A 15,930-nucleotide genomic window follows, 5' to 3' on the forward strand; every position below is an offset into this window, starting at 1 on the left:
TCGTTGCTAATTACGTAGCTATATTACAAGGTTTTAAACCTTATAAAAACAACTACCTTATGGCGATATTTTAAACATTCAACTATAATCAGTTAAAATTTCTCGCGAAATTGCCACAAAAGGGAAAGAGTTACGTAGTCCGCGAGACTAAACTATAAACGCGCCAAAACCTTTTTTTTCTGCTTAAGCGTTTCGTTTAAAACCGAGGAGCTTTTTAAATCTCCGTTAGCTATTACTAGCGGGCTTTCATCTCCGCAAAAACCCCATTAAATTTCTCAATTTTTCTGTCGGCTCGAAAATTGAGTTTCCTCGCTCCGTCCATAGACCGCAACCAAGATAAATAGCTTCGAAGGCCTTGGATGGCTAATTCCACTCAAGCTTCGCCAAAGTCGCGTAGGATGCCGCCACCGGCAATTCCCCTCCGAAAGACCATTTAACAATACCGGCGCGTGAGCTTGACTCTGGGAATTCAACAGCGAGAGAGCGAGAGAGAGAGAAAGAGAGAGAGAGAGTGCATTCAATGCAACAAAAATGTTTTATTGACATTTTAAAGAGGCTTCATCGTACAGAATAAGCGTAACGAATAGACTTACAAACATAAAGTATACACTTTTTTAAAAACTAACTTACGGGCAACAATGATTTACACAAATGTACAATAGAGTTGGTATAATCGTCTTCTTCAGTCAGCCGAAATTTTCAACGATATATTCAAGTATTTTGATATTTCAATAAATAATTTGTTTCGTAAAAGGGCCTTTTTGATCATAGTCTAAAAATCTAACTTCAAAGAGTCCATATAATTGACACAAACCTCCGTAAAATGAACACAAACCTGAAATTAAAAAAATAAAATGATTTTAACCAATTGTTAAGTTAATTCCCAAAATATAATAAGCCGCGTACACACTAGACACTTTGTGGAACCGTTTTAAAACGGTTTCGAAAGATGGAATTGTAAAATTTTGCTGTCGAATATATTTAACGTATGGCTATTAATACAGTTGACAACGAAAATGTTCAATTTTATATTTCAAAACCATTTAAAAATAGAGTGTCTAGTGTGAACGCGGCTATTGTGATCGGTTGCGATTTTGCGCGAGAAAGAAATACGTTGGATTGGATGATAACGGTGCTATTTTCACTTAACGCGTATTGAAATCATTCTTATTAAATCCCTCCCCCTTTCTCGAAATTTCGACGCAAAAAATGAGCAGCGGGAAAATGTAGACAAAGCAATTCAAAGCCACATTCCAGCGGAATTGGCACGAGCATTTTAGCTCCCAACAAATGAAACTGGTTTGCTTTCGAAAAAGACAGATGGATAAAATAGGGAGACGTTTTCTAAATGGTTCGATTTAAAATTAATAACTTTGTGACGTTTCGAACAACGCGAACGGGTGCTAGCTCGCCTTTAGAAACTGGAAGGTTTTTAGGACGTTGCGTCGAGAATATCCATCAGAAAGCGCGGCCGTACGAAAATGAATTGTCGCTCTTCAATGGTTCAATTACTTTCGCTCTCGCTATGGCCGTTATTATATGGGACAAGGCCGGACGTCGAGGAATAATTGGAATGACCAGCAGTCGAACAAAATGCGGGCAACAATGAATCGCGAGGGCTCTTATTGACGCGTTGCGAAAGGGAACGCGTTCCTTTTTTATTCCGTTTCGTTTTGTAAACAGGTATTTCACAAAACACGCCGTTGTTCGTTCGGGAATATATACCTACTCGTGGTCTCCGCGAATAATGAGATATACAGGGGGTCCCTTTCATCGAGTGCTGGCCGAAACACTCTGTCGCCGAGGATGTTGAAATTAGACGCGCTTCGGAAAACCTGATTGGTTTGATAAATTATAGGCATAACAATCTCCGTCTAACGCTATATCGCTAAACACGAATGTAGATAAAATGCTTGGAAAGGAAAACGGGAATTACCAACATTGTGTTCGCCTTCACTTTATATAATCGGGTTATTTTTCTCGTCCATTCACTATTTACACTTAGCTCGGCATGTTCGACACTAGCTACCGCATCGATTGTAATTCTATATTTTCGATTACTATACCTAAGCATTTCGAAATATATATTTATCTTTTCATTGTTTTAAATCGATTCCCGCTTATAGGTTGGTACCTTAAAAGGTTCGAAATCTGCCCAAACAAGATATTAGCTAAGGTGTATAAAATGTTCACCTTTTTATCGCGTTGCGTGCATAAATTAGGAAAGCTCGCGATATCAAAAGTGAACGGTCAGAATTAATTATATGCTAGGATATATTTTTCAGGCTATTGTGAAAAAAACGATTTGAAAGTATCGTTTTCGGTCGGGTCAAGCGATACGGGACCCCAACTATCCGTCAACGTAATTTTCCACACACTCACTCGATTTCGGGGTTTTTTTTTATCGCGAACGAGACTATAGGACTACATTAAAGGCGATATAAGCTATCAAAAAGCATTTTTCCCTCGTATAATATATCTCCTTGGTCTCTGAGGCTGCGCTGGCCAGGGCCAGAATTAAATCCGCCTCTGCGTGGATCGGGGCCGCAGCCAATATCCATCAGAACCCATTACAGCGGCAACTATGCCCTCGAGCTGATTTTTCATATCAAAAATGTGCAAAACCTGTTCTTCCGAATTTCGCCGTTTTTATACAATAAATATACGAGGCTAGTTTATAGCCACGAACGAGACGCGACATTTGAAACGTTTTTGCCGCATTTCCACACTTTAAATCTATAAAAAAGTTTTCATCTTGTAATGAATATTTTTCCCTCGACAATTAATACCTGTTTTTTGTAAAGTCAATTATTAAGTCAAATTATATAATTAATATAATTCGATTAATTAAGCGAAACTCTAAGTAGCTTTCATACCTATAACCTTACTTTCGACACTAAACCTTGATTTCACCTTAACTCTTTTGCGAAACTATCGCCAAACTAAAATCTATTCGGAGATTTTTTTTAATAATTGTCGTCCTTATTGGCTATATAATAATAATAATAATAATCAGCTAGGCTAATACCCAAGGCACCACCTTAGGCCTAAGTCATCATGCGACTTTTGAAGCCATTAATTCAGGTGGCCGGGTTACAATGCGTAGGAGGGTGGTGGCAAGCCCATATGTTACTTATGGTGTGATATATTTTGAAAAAATAATTTAAATTTACAATATGGATTATATTTTGGATATTACAATTTCTGTAAATTTCTATTTGTTAAAAGTATACTAAAAACCTTATTTCGAAAAATGTATAAGCTCAATATGGAATTAAATTTTTAACTAAAGTTAAAGGCTTTGTAAAAGAACGATATAATTTATAATATTATCATTTTACATTTTCATAAGATGGTAAGAGTCTTTTTACGATACGCTCTTAAATTACTTGATTATACATTGAACGTCTTAACGGCATGAGCAAAATATTTGAAAGCGAAAACGTCCACCCACCCACACCGAGACTGCCTTTAGCATTAAAGTTTGCGAAACGAAAGAACCTTCGATACGAGTTCGCTGTAAAGCATTAGGTCAAGCAAAGCTCTCCGGGCGTATTTTTGCTTCATAATTGATATTTCCGAAATTAGGTTGGCCATTTACGTGCTATGATAAAGGGGTTTACCTATTGTAATAAGCCGCTTAAACAAAGAAACGTTATAAGCGCTTGTCTCTATATCGAAGCCGATAAAATTGCGTCATTTCAGCAAATCAAGAGCAGAGGGCCACTACGCCGAATACATTTTTTTTGAAGGGAACGTTTCACGTTTTACAACCGCCTAATTATATGGAAGGACCTACTTTAAGTTGGCTTTAGGATTAGATCTCATTGTAAAAAGGTTCGTCTCATTTTACCTCGAAAAAGGGGCTTAGCTTATTCAAATTCTCTAAATACGCCAATTAGCGGATCGAATTCTTTTAAGTATATAGTTTAAACAATTTACTCGTAAACAATTTCGACAAGTTTTTATATTGCATTTGTAATTTGAAAGCTTTTAAGACTATCCCAATTACCGGTTGTTTTATTATTTCTATTTATATAGCCATTGTCAGTTTATATACGATTCTCCAAATATGTTTACGAATATTACAATACGCTGTAGAAATTAACTTAATAATTAGCCGTAAGAACTATTTAAATTCGAAGTTATTAATACTTATTATTAATTTTTTTTTACGTATGTATATTAATTTGTTAACCAAGCGCTTCTCGATTCAACCGTAAAAATACAATTTTAATCGTAATTCAACGTAATTTCATCATTATTTATAAGTAGTTTTTACTAGTAAAATCTGAGTAAAGCAACAGCAAGTTCAGAAAAATTGTGAACCACTATTGTGCCTAAAAATGTCTTTACTAAAATACCGCGAATAATGGCTTACTTAGGATGTGACTAACGTATCATTTAAAAAATTACCAAATACGAAAATTCACTAGAAACCAGCCCCTGTTATTTCTGAATAGGAAAAACCAGCTCGACTATATTCGTACGTCTGAATTTCAATAAAATGGTAAAATCTTACCGAAACAACCGCGAAACCTAAAATTACATCTATTTGAAGCGACTGTATCTCGCGTCGAGTTGAACTTACGGGAGGGCTATTTATCTTCCGATTTTTTCTCTCTCGACCGAGTCTATAAATCCATCCGTATTTCTTTCTTTTTTAGGAATTTACATAAATCCATCGGACCCAGACCAAAAAAATATATATTTTTGGTCAGATAAATGATTCGTAATCGGGGATAAATGTAGTTCGCCTCGAGGTCGATGTTAGGAATCGGCGAAAGGCATCGTGTAGACACGAAACCCTATTTGAATAATTCGCCTCGAAGCCCCGGGCCTGACATTATTACAACGCCGTATCATTAAACTCACCTGGTACATCGCGGCAGATTTAGCGACGCTCTCTTCTCTTCATCTGGATTCCCCGCTGCTGGAATGGACTGGCGTTTGCGGCATACGGATGACTCCTGGCCGCTTTCCCTCTGGACACGGCCTTTGACGTATAAAGCCTTTCCATCCTTCATAAACATCCTGGTTTTCGAATACGAAATTACCGTATTCGAACTATTATTAAAATATTTCTACTCTTCTTTAACCGATTCTTTCTGAATGTGTTTTTTTATGTACAATTAGGGGCGACTATGTATATATATATATATTCTACAATGTACAGATTGTCCGGAACACGGCATCGTCGCTAGACTGTGGCGTGCCTCTTCATGTGCAAGGCGAGGTGGTCGGACCGACTGAACGCCCTCTCGCATAATCTACAGTGGAAAGGCCGATCGCCGGTGTGTTTGCGGAAATGGCGCGTCAGTTCGTCGGAACGGGCGAATCTCCATCCGCAGCCCTTCCACGTGCACTGGTAGGGTTTCTCCCCCGTGTGCGTCCTCAGATGCGCCTTCAAGTGGGAGCTCTTCGAGTACGTTTTCGAGCATCCCGGGTACGAGCAGGTGTGTATCGTGACCTTCTTGCGACCCGTGCTCCTTCGACCTCTCCTGGGTTTCCCAACCGGCGGGGGTACGGCGGGCCCGGGCCTACTGGTCGCGGTCACTACCCCACTCGGGAGTCCGCAAACACCCTGAGCGTACGGTCCGTGATTGGCTAACAGTTCAGCCAAGTGGGGCGACGACGGCGGAGTGACCATCCTGAGGTGTTGGGCGTGCGGGACGCCTGAGGGATGTCCCATCACGTGGTGACCGTAATGTTGCGAGTACATCTCCATATTGTTCGGAGGAATTTGATGACTCGTTTCCGGGGACGCCGGAGGTGACATTTGACAGTTCGTAACGTAGGGCGGCCATTGACTTATCTGTCCGTACGGCGGTCCGTAAGGGGTGGCCGCGGGGTCGCAGTGGCCGTAGCCGTATTCGCTGCCGTAATAAGATTCGCTGGAATTGGGCGGCGGTGGAATGTAATATTCCCCGTATTGAGAGTGAGTACCCCCGGAGACGTCCGCGCCGCCTAATCCGAGATCGTTCGGCGCGGATGGCGAAGCGTGCGCCGCCGCGCTCTGTTCGTAGTCGATCTTCAGTCTTCCGCCTCCGTGGGAGACGCCGCTCATTTGAGGCTGTTGCGAGCCGATTAAAGAGGGTGCGGATACCGAGTCTGGGTGCGCCTCTTGTTGGTGATGGGGCTTGGACGCCACTGTTACGTGCCAACTTCCGTTGATGGGCTGATGGTGAGACGGAGATAAGGACCCGTGATGTTGGCCCGGAATGTACGGCGGCTGATGTTGAGATGGCGACGAAGAAGGCAGGGAGCCGTGCTGAGGGGAGGACACGCCTGGATGCTGGCTTCCGTCCGACGGTGGACCAGGGTCACTCAGGAGAACGCTTTCAATATCTTGCCACATCTGCAACGATAAATCGGTTACTAAATTAATCGCGTTACGATAACATTGAATCGCGAAACGCTTATTGTTCGGCTTATTCCTGACTAGATCCTAAATCGTAGTGCGCGAAATTACGGTTGTATCAACTCTTTATAGCGTAATGGGACATAAACGATTTTCCCCCTGAAATAAAGGCCAGGCAGCGCGTACTTATGTTTGGGAAATGTTCGGTGTATTTCGCCTTCTACTTAACATTCTGGTGCTCTAGCCGCTCGGCAGCGCGCTTTAAGTGATGCCGCACCCATAAACAATTGATTCAAGGAATGCGAGAGCAAAGTCAACAGATCCAAATCCGAGATAACAGACAGCAGCCTCGACGCAACCTTGATATTTTAAATAAGTTTTCGATATTTCCAACGATATTTCTGGATTAAATGTCGAAAAACACACTTCGCTTGTTACACTGAAATGGCGAGCAGCTGCGCATTTCGTAACACAGCAACTTTCAATAAAACCACTGGAACTAACGGAAGTTTAAACTACACCAAAAACCAATAATTAAATAATTATATTAAAACTTTATCGAAATACCCAAAATAATATTAATTTACCAATAATAAATGACAAATAAATGCGTACAAACAATATGGAAATTCACTAATATAATTTAATGCCCTGCAGTTATATTTAGTTACAAGTTTGAAGTAGGCTTAAGTCAGTATTGAAAAATCAGTTACTTCGATACGACTGAAGAAGATGAAATCTTCGGTTTGAATTTTGTTATAGGAAAAATAAGTTGATTTGGGGTACTTACGTCAGAAAATTCAGTCATAGCAGAGGTCATGCCCGACCTCTCTAGTTTTTGCCAGTTGACCAGAGTAATTTTTGGGTCCTCTTCCTGGAGTGGAATGACTGTTCGTCCGGTGGTAGAAATCAACAAGTAGCGTCGGACCAGGGTCTCGAGTGGTCAACGCGACGAGGCGACGTCCGGCGAGTAGAGATCAAAGCTAAAAGGGCGACGAGAGACGAGTTTCCGCGCAATCGTGTTCGACCGTTCCAAGTTCGGTTCCATGAAAGTCTCGATGGCTAGTGCGCCGTCGATTTCACCTGTGCCCCGCTACCTGCTCAGGTAAGTCCCCATTGGCGGGGTTGCGTCCCGAGGGGGGCGAGAAACCGTCGCCAGAGGGAATGAATGGAAGGTAAGCCGAGTCACGTGGCGCCGCGGTGTGGGAGGATTCGGGAGGTTGCACTCCCTCCGAGCGCGTCACACGATAAAGCCATCGCTAGTTCCTCGTTTCGCCGAGGAGCGGCGCCGTTCTCTCGTGTTTCGTAGTACGTACAAAAGACGTTTACCTAACAAAACTTATTCTAGTTATTTATCAAACGTATAAATCGCTACCTCTATTTCGATGCGGAAATTCACAATTTTCTGACGCAAGTAAGTTCTAAGTTATAGTAAAATGGTTTGCTCTAAAACGGAAGCTTGAAAAATTGGTTTTAGGCCAAAAGTAAATTCAAACCAAAAATATCTCCCCAACATTTACACCCGAAATATTTTGACATTTTTTTTTTAATTTTAATAAATTTGAAAATAAACAGAAATGCGAGTGGTTTATATTTAGCGGAAACTATTCTAATAATTTTGTTTAACTTGGTTTTAATGATTACTAGAAAATTTAAAAATATAATTTTATGTAAAAATCTTTATGATTCAAGTTATATTTCAAATATTTCCTATAATCATCAGTTAGAATTAATTAAATTATTTTATGATTATATTTTATATATCATTTATTACATGTTATATATTCAGCTATTTAAATACCCAAGTCATCTAGCGACTTTTATATCCTTTATAATATCATAATATTATAAAAATAAATAATATATATTATGTAGCTTTATAACTCAGAAATAAACTACTAAAAATACCAATATTTTTTATATATTTAATATTTCCGAATTTCTCCATTAAAGTAATATTTTTAAGACAGAATTAAGTTCGATTGGTCAGTGACGTTTTAGGAGTCGAACGACAATATATTAAAATGTTTTATAGAAATTTACGTAAGATAAAGAAAATTGTTTATTACGTTTTAATATCAATAAATAAAAATTAAACAATTCTTTAGCATAGAGTCGAACCGAGATACGGGTGATAATCCCAATGTAACAATAAAATAATCACTACTTAAGAAAGAATTGGTTGTAATTTGTCAGGCAGTAGTTTCGGCGACTGCCAGATTCTCGAAACGAAGGTACGTTAAATCAATAAAGTGAAGTGTCTAGGAGAGGTAAATGGTATTTCGTCGGATTAAAAAAACTCCCGATACTGACAGGTAGGAAAACACACAGTTCTATACTGTAGTCTCTATAATATTGTGGAGAGTTGAAGTACAAACTGGCGAGCACTAGGTGCGGCGACGCGGAACGCAGACTTCCGACGCGGCGGACCAGATTCCAACGCCACAGTGAGCATCCCATTCAATAAAATACACGTAATACACCCGAAAAATACTGAAAAAGCTATCTTTGCTACAGTAAATAAAGGTATTGCCCTAACTTTTAAATCTCCATCGCGTAATTGGAAGACCAACCACAATCGCGTTCTCGCTCCACCGCGCCATTTGCAACGCCAATAAAGTAAAGGTTCTGGATATCAAAAGAACTTGCCAGATGAATACATTTATTGTTATTTAATTTAAACAAATTTAACAGATCTTAGAATTTTAAGGTCCCCAAATTAGGAAATGCGTTGGCTTTTCGAAATTTTGAAATTCGATTAAAGACAACTTCATAATTTAGCAACTGTTTTTCCAAAATCGTTAATTTACATAGTTTTTGGGCCCATTGTTGAGAGTTGTTGTTGTGTGTAGATTGGCATTCATGTTTCCCAGTAATTTGAACCGTAAACGGTGTTTTTTTTTCTATGCAAATCAACTAGGTGATTTTTTGCTTGAGTGAGAAGTACGTGATGTGTGAGATCGTTGCTCAGCTCAAAATCCCGTACAAGTCTTGCACATTACAAAATTAGTGTTGAATTTTCAGAAAACTCTGTAGTTTTAGCTATTAATTTTTCGTATCTCCGAGTACTGTTTCATAGACTATGATAATTATAAGGACACCCTCAAAATATTAAATTGGATTCAATCCTGATAAAAATACTTGAATCTTGATTAAAGGGATTAAATTATTATAAAAATGGATTAAATTATTATTAAATGAATTAAATTATTATTAAATGAATTAAATAATTATTAAATTATTTAAATCATAATTAAATGAATAAATCAAGAATTCAATAATTAAATGGTTACTGAAATGATAATTTCGAGAATTCAAAAATGAAATTGTAACTAAAATGATAATATCAAAAATTAAATAATGAAATTGTGACTAAAATGATAATATCAAGAATTAAATAAATGAAATTGTGGCTGAAATGATAATATCAAGAATTAAATAATTAAATTGTGGCTGAAATGATAATTTCGAGAATTCAATAATGAAATTTTTACTGACATGATAATATCGAAAATTCAATAATGAAATTATGACTAAAATTATAATATATCAAGAATTAGATAATGAAATTGTGACTGAAATGATATTTTCGAGAATTCAAAAATGAAATTGTGACTAAAATGATAATATCAAGAATTAAATAATGAAATTGTGACTAAAATGATAATATCAAGAATTAAATAATGAAATTGTGGCTGAAATGATAATATCCAGAATTAAATAATGAAATTGTGGCTGAAATGATAATTTCGAGAATTCAAAAATGAAATTGTGACTAAAATGATAATATCAAGAATTAAATAATGAAATTGTGACTAAAATGATAATATCAAGAATTAAATAATGAAATTGTGGCTGAAATGATAATTTCGATAATTCAATAATGAAATTGTGACTAAAATGATAATATCAAGAATTCAATAATGAAATGGTGACTGAAATGATAATTTCCAGAATTAAATAATTAAATAGTGAATGAAATTTTGACTGAAATAATAATATCGAGAATTCAATAATGAAATTGTGGCTGAAATGATAATATCGAGAATTCAGAAATTAAATTGTTACTAAAATGATAATATCAAGAATTAAATAATGAAATGGTGACTGAAATGATAATATCAAGAATTAAATAATGAAATTGTGGCTGAAATGATAATTTCGAGAATTCAAAAATGAAATTGTGACTAAAATGATAATATCAAGAATTAAATAATGAAATTGTGACTAAAATGATAATATCAAGAATTAAATAATGAAATTGTGGCTGAAATGATAATATCAAGAATTAAATAATGAAATTGTGGCTGAAATGATAATTTCGAGAATTCAAAAATGAAATTGTGACTAAAATGATAATATCAAGAATTAAATAATGAAATTGTGACTAAAATGATAATATCAAGAATTAAATAATGAAATTGTGGCTGAAATGATAATTTCGATAATTCAATAATGAAATTGTGACTAAAATGATAATATCAAGAATTCAATAATGAAATGGTGACTGAAATGATAATTTCCAGAATTAAATAATTAAATAGTGAATGAAATTTTGACTGAAATAATAATATCGAGAATTCAATAATGAAATTGTGACTTAAATGATAATATCAAGAATTAAATAATGAAATTGTGGCTGAAATGATAATATCGAGAATTCAGAAATTAAATTGTTACTAAAATGATAATATCAAGAATTAAATAATGAAATGGTGACTGAAATGATAATATCAAGAATTAAATAATGAAATTGTGGCTGAAATGATAATTTCGAGAATTCAAAAATGAAATTGTGACTAAAATGATAATATCAAGAATTAAATAATGAAATTGTGACTAAAATGATAATATCAAGAATTAAATAATGAAATTGTGGCTGAAATGATAATATCAAGAATTAAATAATGAAATTGTGGCTGAAATGATAATTTCGAGAATTCAAAAATGAAATTGTGACTAAAATGATAATATCAAGAATTAAATAATGAAATTGTGACTAAAATGATAATATCAAGAATTAAATAATGAAATTGTGGCTGAAATGATAATTTCGATAATTCAATAATGAAATTGTGACTAAAATGATAATATCAAGAATTCAATAATGAAATGGTGACTGAAATGATAATTTCCAGAATTAAATAATTAAATAGTGAATGAAATTTTGACTGAAATAATAATATCGAGAATTCAATAATGAAATTGTGACTTAAATGATAATATCAAGAATTAAATAATGAAATTGTGGCTGAAATGATAATATCGAGAATTCAATAATGAAATTGTGACAAATTATAAAATCGAGATTGAAATCGTGATAATTTTGTTAACTCCAGGTCTTCCCCCTTGACTTTCCAAATTACAAAAGCTCCACCGGCCAGCATTCCCTCGCCTCGAAATGATTAAATGGAGATTGAATGGATTAAATCGAAATTGAAATGACTAAATCTTGATTGAAATGACTGATGTGACTAAATGGAGATTGAAATGATTAAATCTGGATTGTAATGACTAAATCGAGATTGAAATGTTTAAATATTGATTCAAATGGATAAATTCAATTTTTAATTATCAAATAGAGATTATCAATGCACCCTAAAGCAACATTCGTTCATATACCATAATAAATGGTTTTACTTTTTCTATTTAATGTAGAAAGATATTTACTTTAAAACAGATATAAACTAAATTAGCCATAGAGCTTCTGCCAAAATGTAAGCAAATTTAATAATAGGATATGTATGAGCGTTCAAAACTGGTATCAGCAGAGTGAGTATACCACGGAAGTCAAGTGCAAACAGCACCTGCATTAACAGCGATGGTGGGGGCGGGGGGAGAGACTTTCCATAGATGGCCAGCAATATCCACAACTCGTTGAGGCGTCCATGAAAATGGAAGCGACCTCCACCCCCCTCCCCAGACGCTAACGGAAATACCCTTGGCTTCACACAAATCCACTAAAATACTCGCAGCGCCGTAGAACTATACCGGAACACGTAATAAGTCGTACGACGTTCACGTTCAGGGAACAAAACTCGCGGACAAACGAGAGAAATCTGTAGCGCTGGACGGGAAAACATTACGCTGAATAAAAAAATAGCAGCGTAGAAGCAGATCTTTTCGCCGGTTTGATTAAGATGATTTCGTTGATATTTCACCGTTGGATTTGCCGTTTTATGGCTAATTGGAAAAGCAACGCTTCTCCGTTTGAAGTGTCGCGACGTGGCACGGGAAATATGGTCGGTCGGTCGGCGGAATCAATCGAGCCTCCGACTCTACGTCGAACGGAGGACGGGGGGTCGGAGCTCGGTGACTTACCGATGTTTAAAGAACCATAGATCCTCGAAAAATAACTGTTTAGGAACTTGTGTGTCAACGGACTCTGATCGTTAGAGAGACAGGCGCGTCATAGGAATTCGTTAAAAAAATGACATTTTCAAGCGAAAAATAAAAACTGTTTCCGCTACTTATAAATTTTATAGCGAGAGATATTTCGATAATACTGTTTTGATTCTCCGTAAACTTTTAAATAAAACCGAAGGGAAGGCGTATCAGGGAAAATTTTAGTTTTAAGTAAAGTTTAATTTAAAAATTCCGCGTTATTATTGGGTAGGTTTTAAATATCGCCAATAACATTTTTGGTTACGATTAATTTCGAGAAACTTAACGTGTTATAGGAGATTAAAATAATGTTCAGAATTTTACTGTAAATCCTATCTAAAAACCAATCGACGTTTTTGACTATTTTTCTGAATTACTGAATTTTGGGGTAGGTATTTCAATCGTCCGAACGGTGGAACAAATGTTCGAATTTCATTCGTCCGAACCGCCGAAATAACAAATGTTTCAATTGTTCAAATTGGACAACTTGTTTGTTTCATTCGTCCGAATCGGTAGCATCACTTGCCCGAATTCTGTCGCTAAATTAGTATTTCTTATTACTGTTTTTTTGGTCCGAATTTTTTTTAGTGCAAGAATAAAAAATAAAAAACTACATTGTAAATATCGTTGTTTGTTAGTAAGTGGGAATTGCGTTGAATGTTGTGGATATATTAGGTTAGGTAACGTTAGGTTCACGTTAATGTTACTATTTTCTTATATTAACAATATTTAAAAAAAAACAACCAATTCCTAATGTTTGAAAAAACGGACAAATGATTATTCGAACAAATGAAATTCGCCAGTAAATTTAACATAAATTGAACGACTAAATCACCAACAAACGTTGTGATAAATTTTTCGGGCAAATGAAATACGTTTTCGGACATACGATCCTGTTTTCCGGCATTTGGACAAATGATCATTCGGACATTTGTACCACCGTTCGGACGCATGAAATTCGAACAAATGTACCCAAATCGAATTTTGTTACCTAAAATTTCGAAGATAATATTGGGACCGTCTGAACATTTTATTGCGTTGAATTTCGAATTTCTGAAGGTAGCCTACGTGAAGATAGTATATTACAAAATATAGTAGGTCCATAACTGAACTATTTACCAAATCAATGAGCTATAATTAATTGACTATATAAAATGGTTTGTATAAAACTATAACCGTTAAATGAGTAGGATTTTGATCAAAAATCCCCTAGTTATCCAGACAACTAGGTTGGCAGGTTTGTCAGAGAATCCTTTTTTTGAGCCTCCCTGGTTCGTGAAAAATCAGGCCAAGCCTTCTGTCTCTCTATACACAAACGTAAATAACCACATAAGTAGTATTTTATAGAATGGTCTATTCAGCAACCTAGTAAAAAAGGTTAGATTGGTACTCATACAATCATTCCGATGATCATAATATTAACTTTTAAACTCTCTGTTATAAAATTCAATAATTCAGCCAAATAGTAAATAATGTTGAGATGTTAGATTTTTCCAGAGTATTTGAACTAAATTAAGCGGCTCAGATGGTTCAGAAACTAAGAAAATTAGTCAATAGTCTGCCTAAATTTTAGCATCAATTATATCCAGCTTTTATTAAACCTGAGGGCAAAAATGAGAAATTGATAATCACTTTAAAGTTATTCATTGACTTATGAGTTAACTATATTTTAATAAACACTGTTGTATCGAACAATTGTTATTAGGTTTTCCCGCTGTAAGCGAAATTGATATTGGCGGTTCATTCTTAATTGGGTTTTGGTATTAGAATTTTGGAATGATCAGAATAAAAAAAAACTCGAATTGCGCAAATCGGTGGATTATCATAGTTAGTATCTTTTATGAAAAGGTAACTATTTAGTTTGATTTCATAAAACGACACTTCCAGATACAAAAGTAAATCCAAAAGTTCGTTGATAAAATATTCAAGGAAAAGACAGGTATAATAATTCATTTAAGGAAACAGGCGTGACAAAAAGTTCGTTCTTCCTAACAATTCAATAATCCGAATCTAATTTACAAACCAACGTTTAAAGAGAAAAAACTCGACAGAATAATTCGACAAAAAGGAACTGGATTATGCGTAGACTTTCCCATTATCTCGAGGGAAAATTATAAGCGTATTGGCCGCGATACTGGTGTTGTTTCGCAACAACTAGAGCTTTTTTCGTACAAACGAAAGAAGGGTGATTTACCCGTTCAAAACGGAGAGACTTTTAATGAAATTCATAAAAGTCTAGAAATGGGCCCACCTCTAAAATACACTTTTCCATATAGATATAGACACGATCCTTCCAGCAGTTCCGAGAATCTGTCCGTGGAAACCTGTAGCTAATTATCTTTTCCTGCCGAAAAGTATTTAGCGCATACCTTTATAGCGAAGTGTTGGAGAGACCCTATGTAATCTCGTGACACTATACGAGTTTAAAATATTCAGTTGTTGTAATAGGAAAAATTAACCACTTTTCTTCTTTTACATGACGAATGAAATATATTTCGCATTTTTGTGGGACAGAGTTATTTTTTTTACCCCGAAGCGTTCGCGTAATTAAGAAAAATGCGCCGTTTAACGACGATTTAGCCCGCGCAGATGTTCGGACGAAAGAAGAAAAAAAAGGCATTTTACCAAAGTCAATTTCAAAGATTTTGAGTTTCTAGGAAAAAACATGATACTATTCGGTGTAATATAAGAGAGTTATAGGAGATCGCGTGGGCTGGTTCCAATTATTAACCATGACGTTTTTTTATTCTTAATTTCTTCGAGATAAAGGTTAATTACAATTTGGGTTGTTTCTACCTTACACCATAAACAAATAACGAAGATAATAAAAATTATCCTTTTTGATAAATGTCACGGGAGGCGCCGAATTTCCTGTTAAACTAGATTCATAATTCCTATATTTAATAATAATATCGGTTCTTATATCTGGGAGTGTTGAAGTTGTAATTTACCGACGCGCTTAATTTCGAGAGGTTACGAGCGGCGCGCAATTAAATTTAAAATCTTGAGAATTATATTGTTTCTGTTTTTTGTGGAGATTTTTGCCAGTAATGCCGAAGGTCGTTTGGCGTTTTTCCGAAGAAATTTACGTCGTAGGTATTGAGAACAATATTAATACCACGAGTATCATACGAAATATATAGATAATATTTATTTATTTTTTATTAAAGTTGCATTATCTAATT

The 15,930-nt window shown here is 35.6% G+C and overlaps 1 protein-coding gene across 1 annotated transcript; it reads right to left on the reverse strand.

Moving 5' to 3' along the window:
• Positions 1-681: 681 nt before the first annotated feature.
• Positions 682-7,418, reverse strand: LOC149947945 (uncharacterized). Its single transcript, XM_090171858.1, has 3 exons — positions 7,152-7,418; positions 4,876-6,358; positions 682-835 (listed from the first exon to the last, which is right to left on the reverse strand). Exons 1-2 carry the CDS (start codon positions 7,179-7,181, stop codon positions 5,201-5,203), a joined length of 1,188 nt encoding a protein of 395 aa, XP_090027984.1. The 5' UTR covers positions 7,182-7,418; the 3' UTR covers positions 682-835; positions 4,876-5,200.
• Between the last annotated feature and the right edge of the window lie 8,512 nt (positions 7,419-15,930).

This window comes from Leiobunum rupestre, chromosome 4 (assembly GCF_980474605.1).
Source record: "Leiobunum rupestre chromosome 4, qqLeiRupe1.1.hap1, whole genome shotgun sequence".
Classification (NCBI taxonomy): Eukaryota; Metazoa; Arthropoda; class Arachnida; order Opiliones; family Sclerosomatidae; genus Leiobunum; species Leiobunum rupestre.

Bases quoted from the DNA above. Each gene is read 5' to 3' on its own strand.
- LOC149947945 (XM_090171858.1), bottom strand. From the start codon at position 7,181: ATGACCTCTGCTATGACTGAATTTTCTGAC. The intron at 6,359-7,151 runs GTAAGTACCCCA...TTATCGTTGCAG, and splicing joins CTATGACTGAATTTTCTGAC to ATGTGGCAAGATATTGAAAG.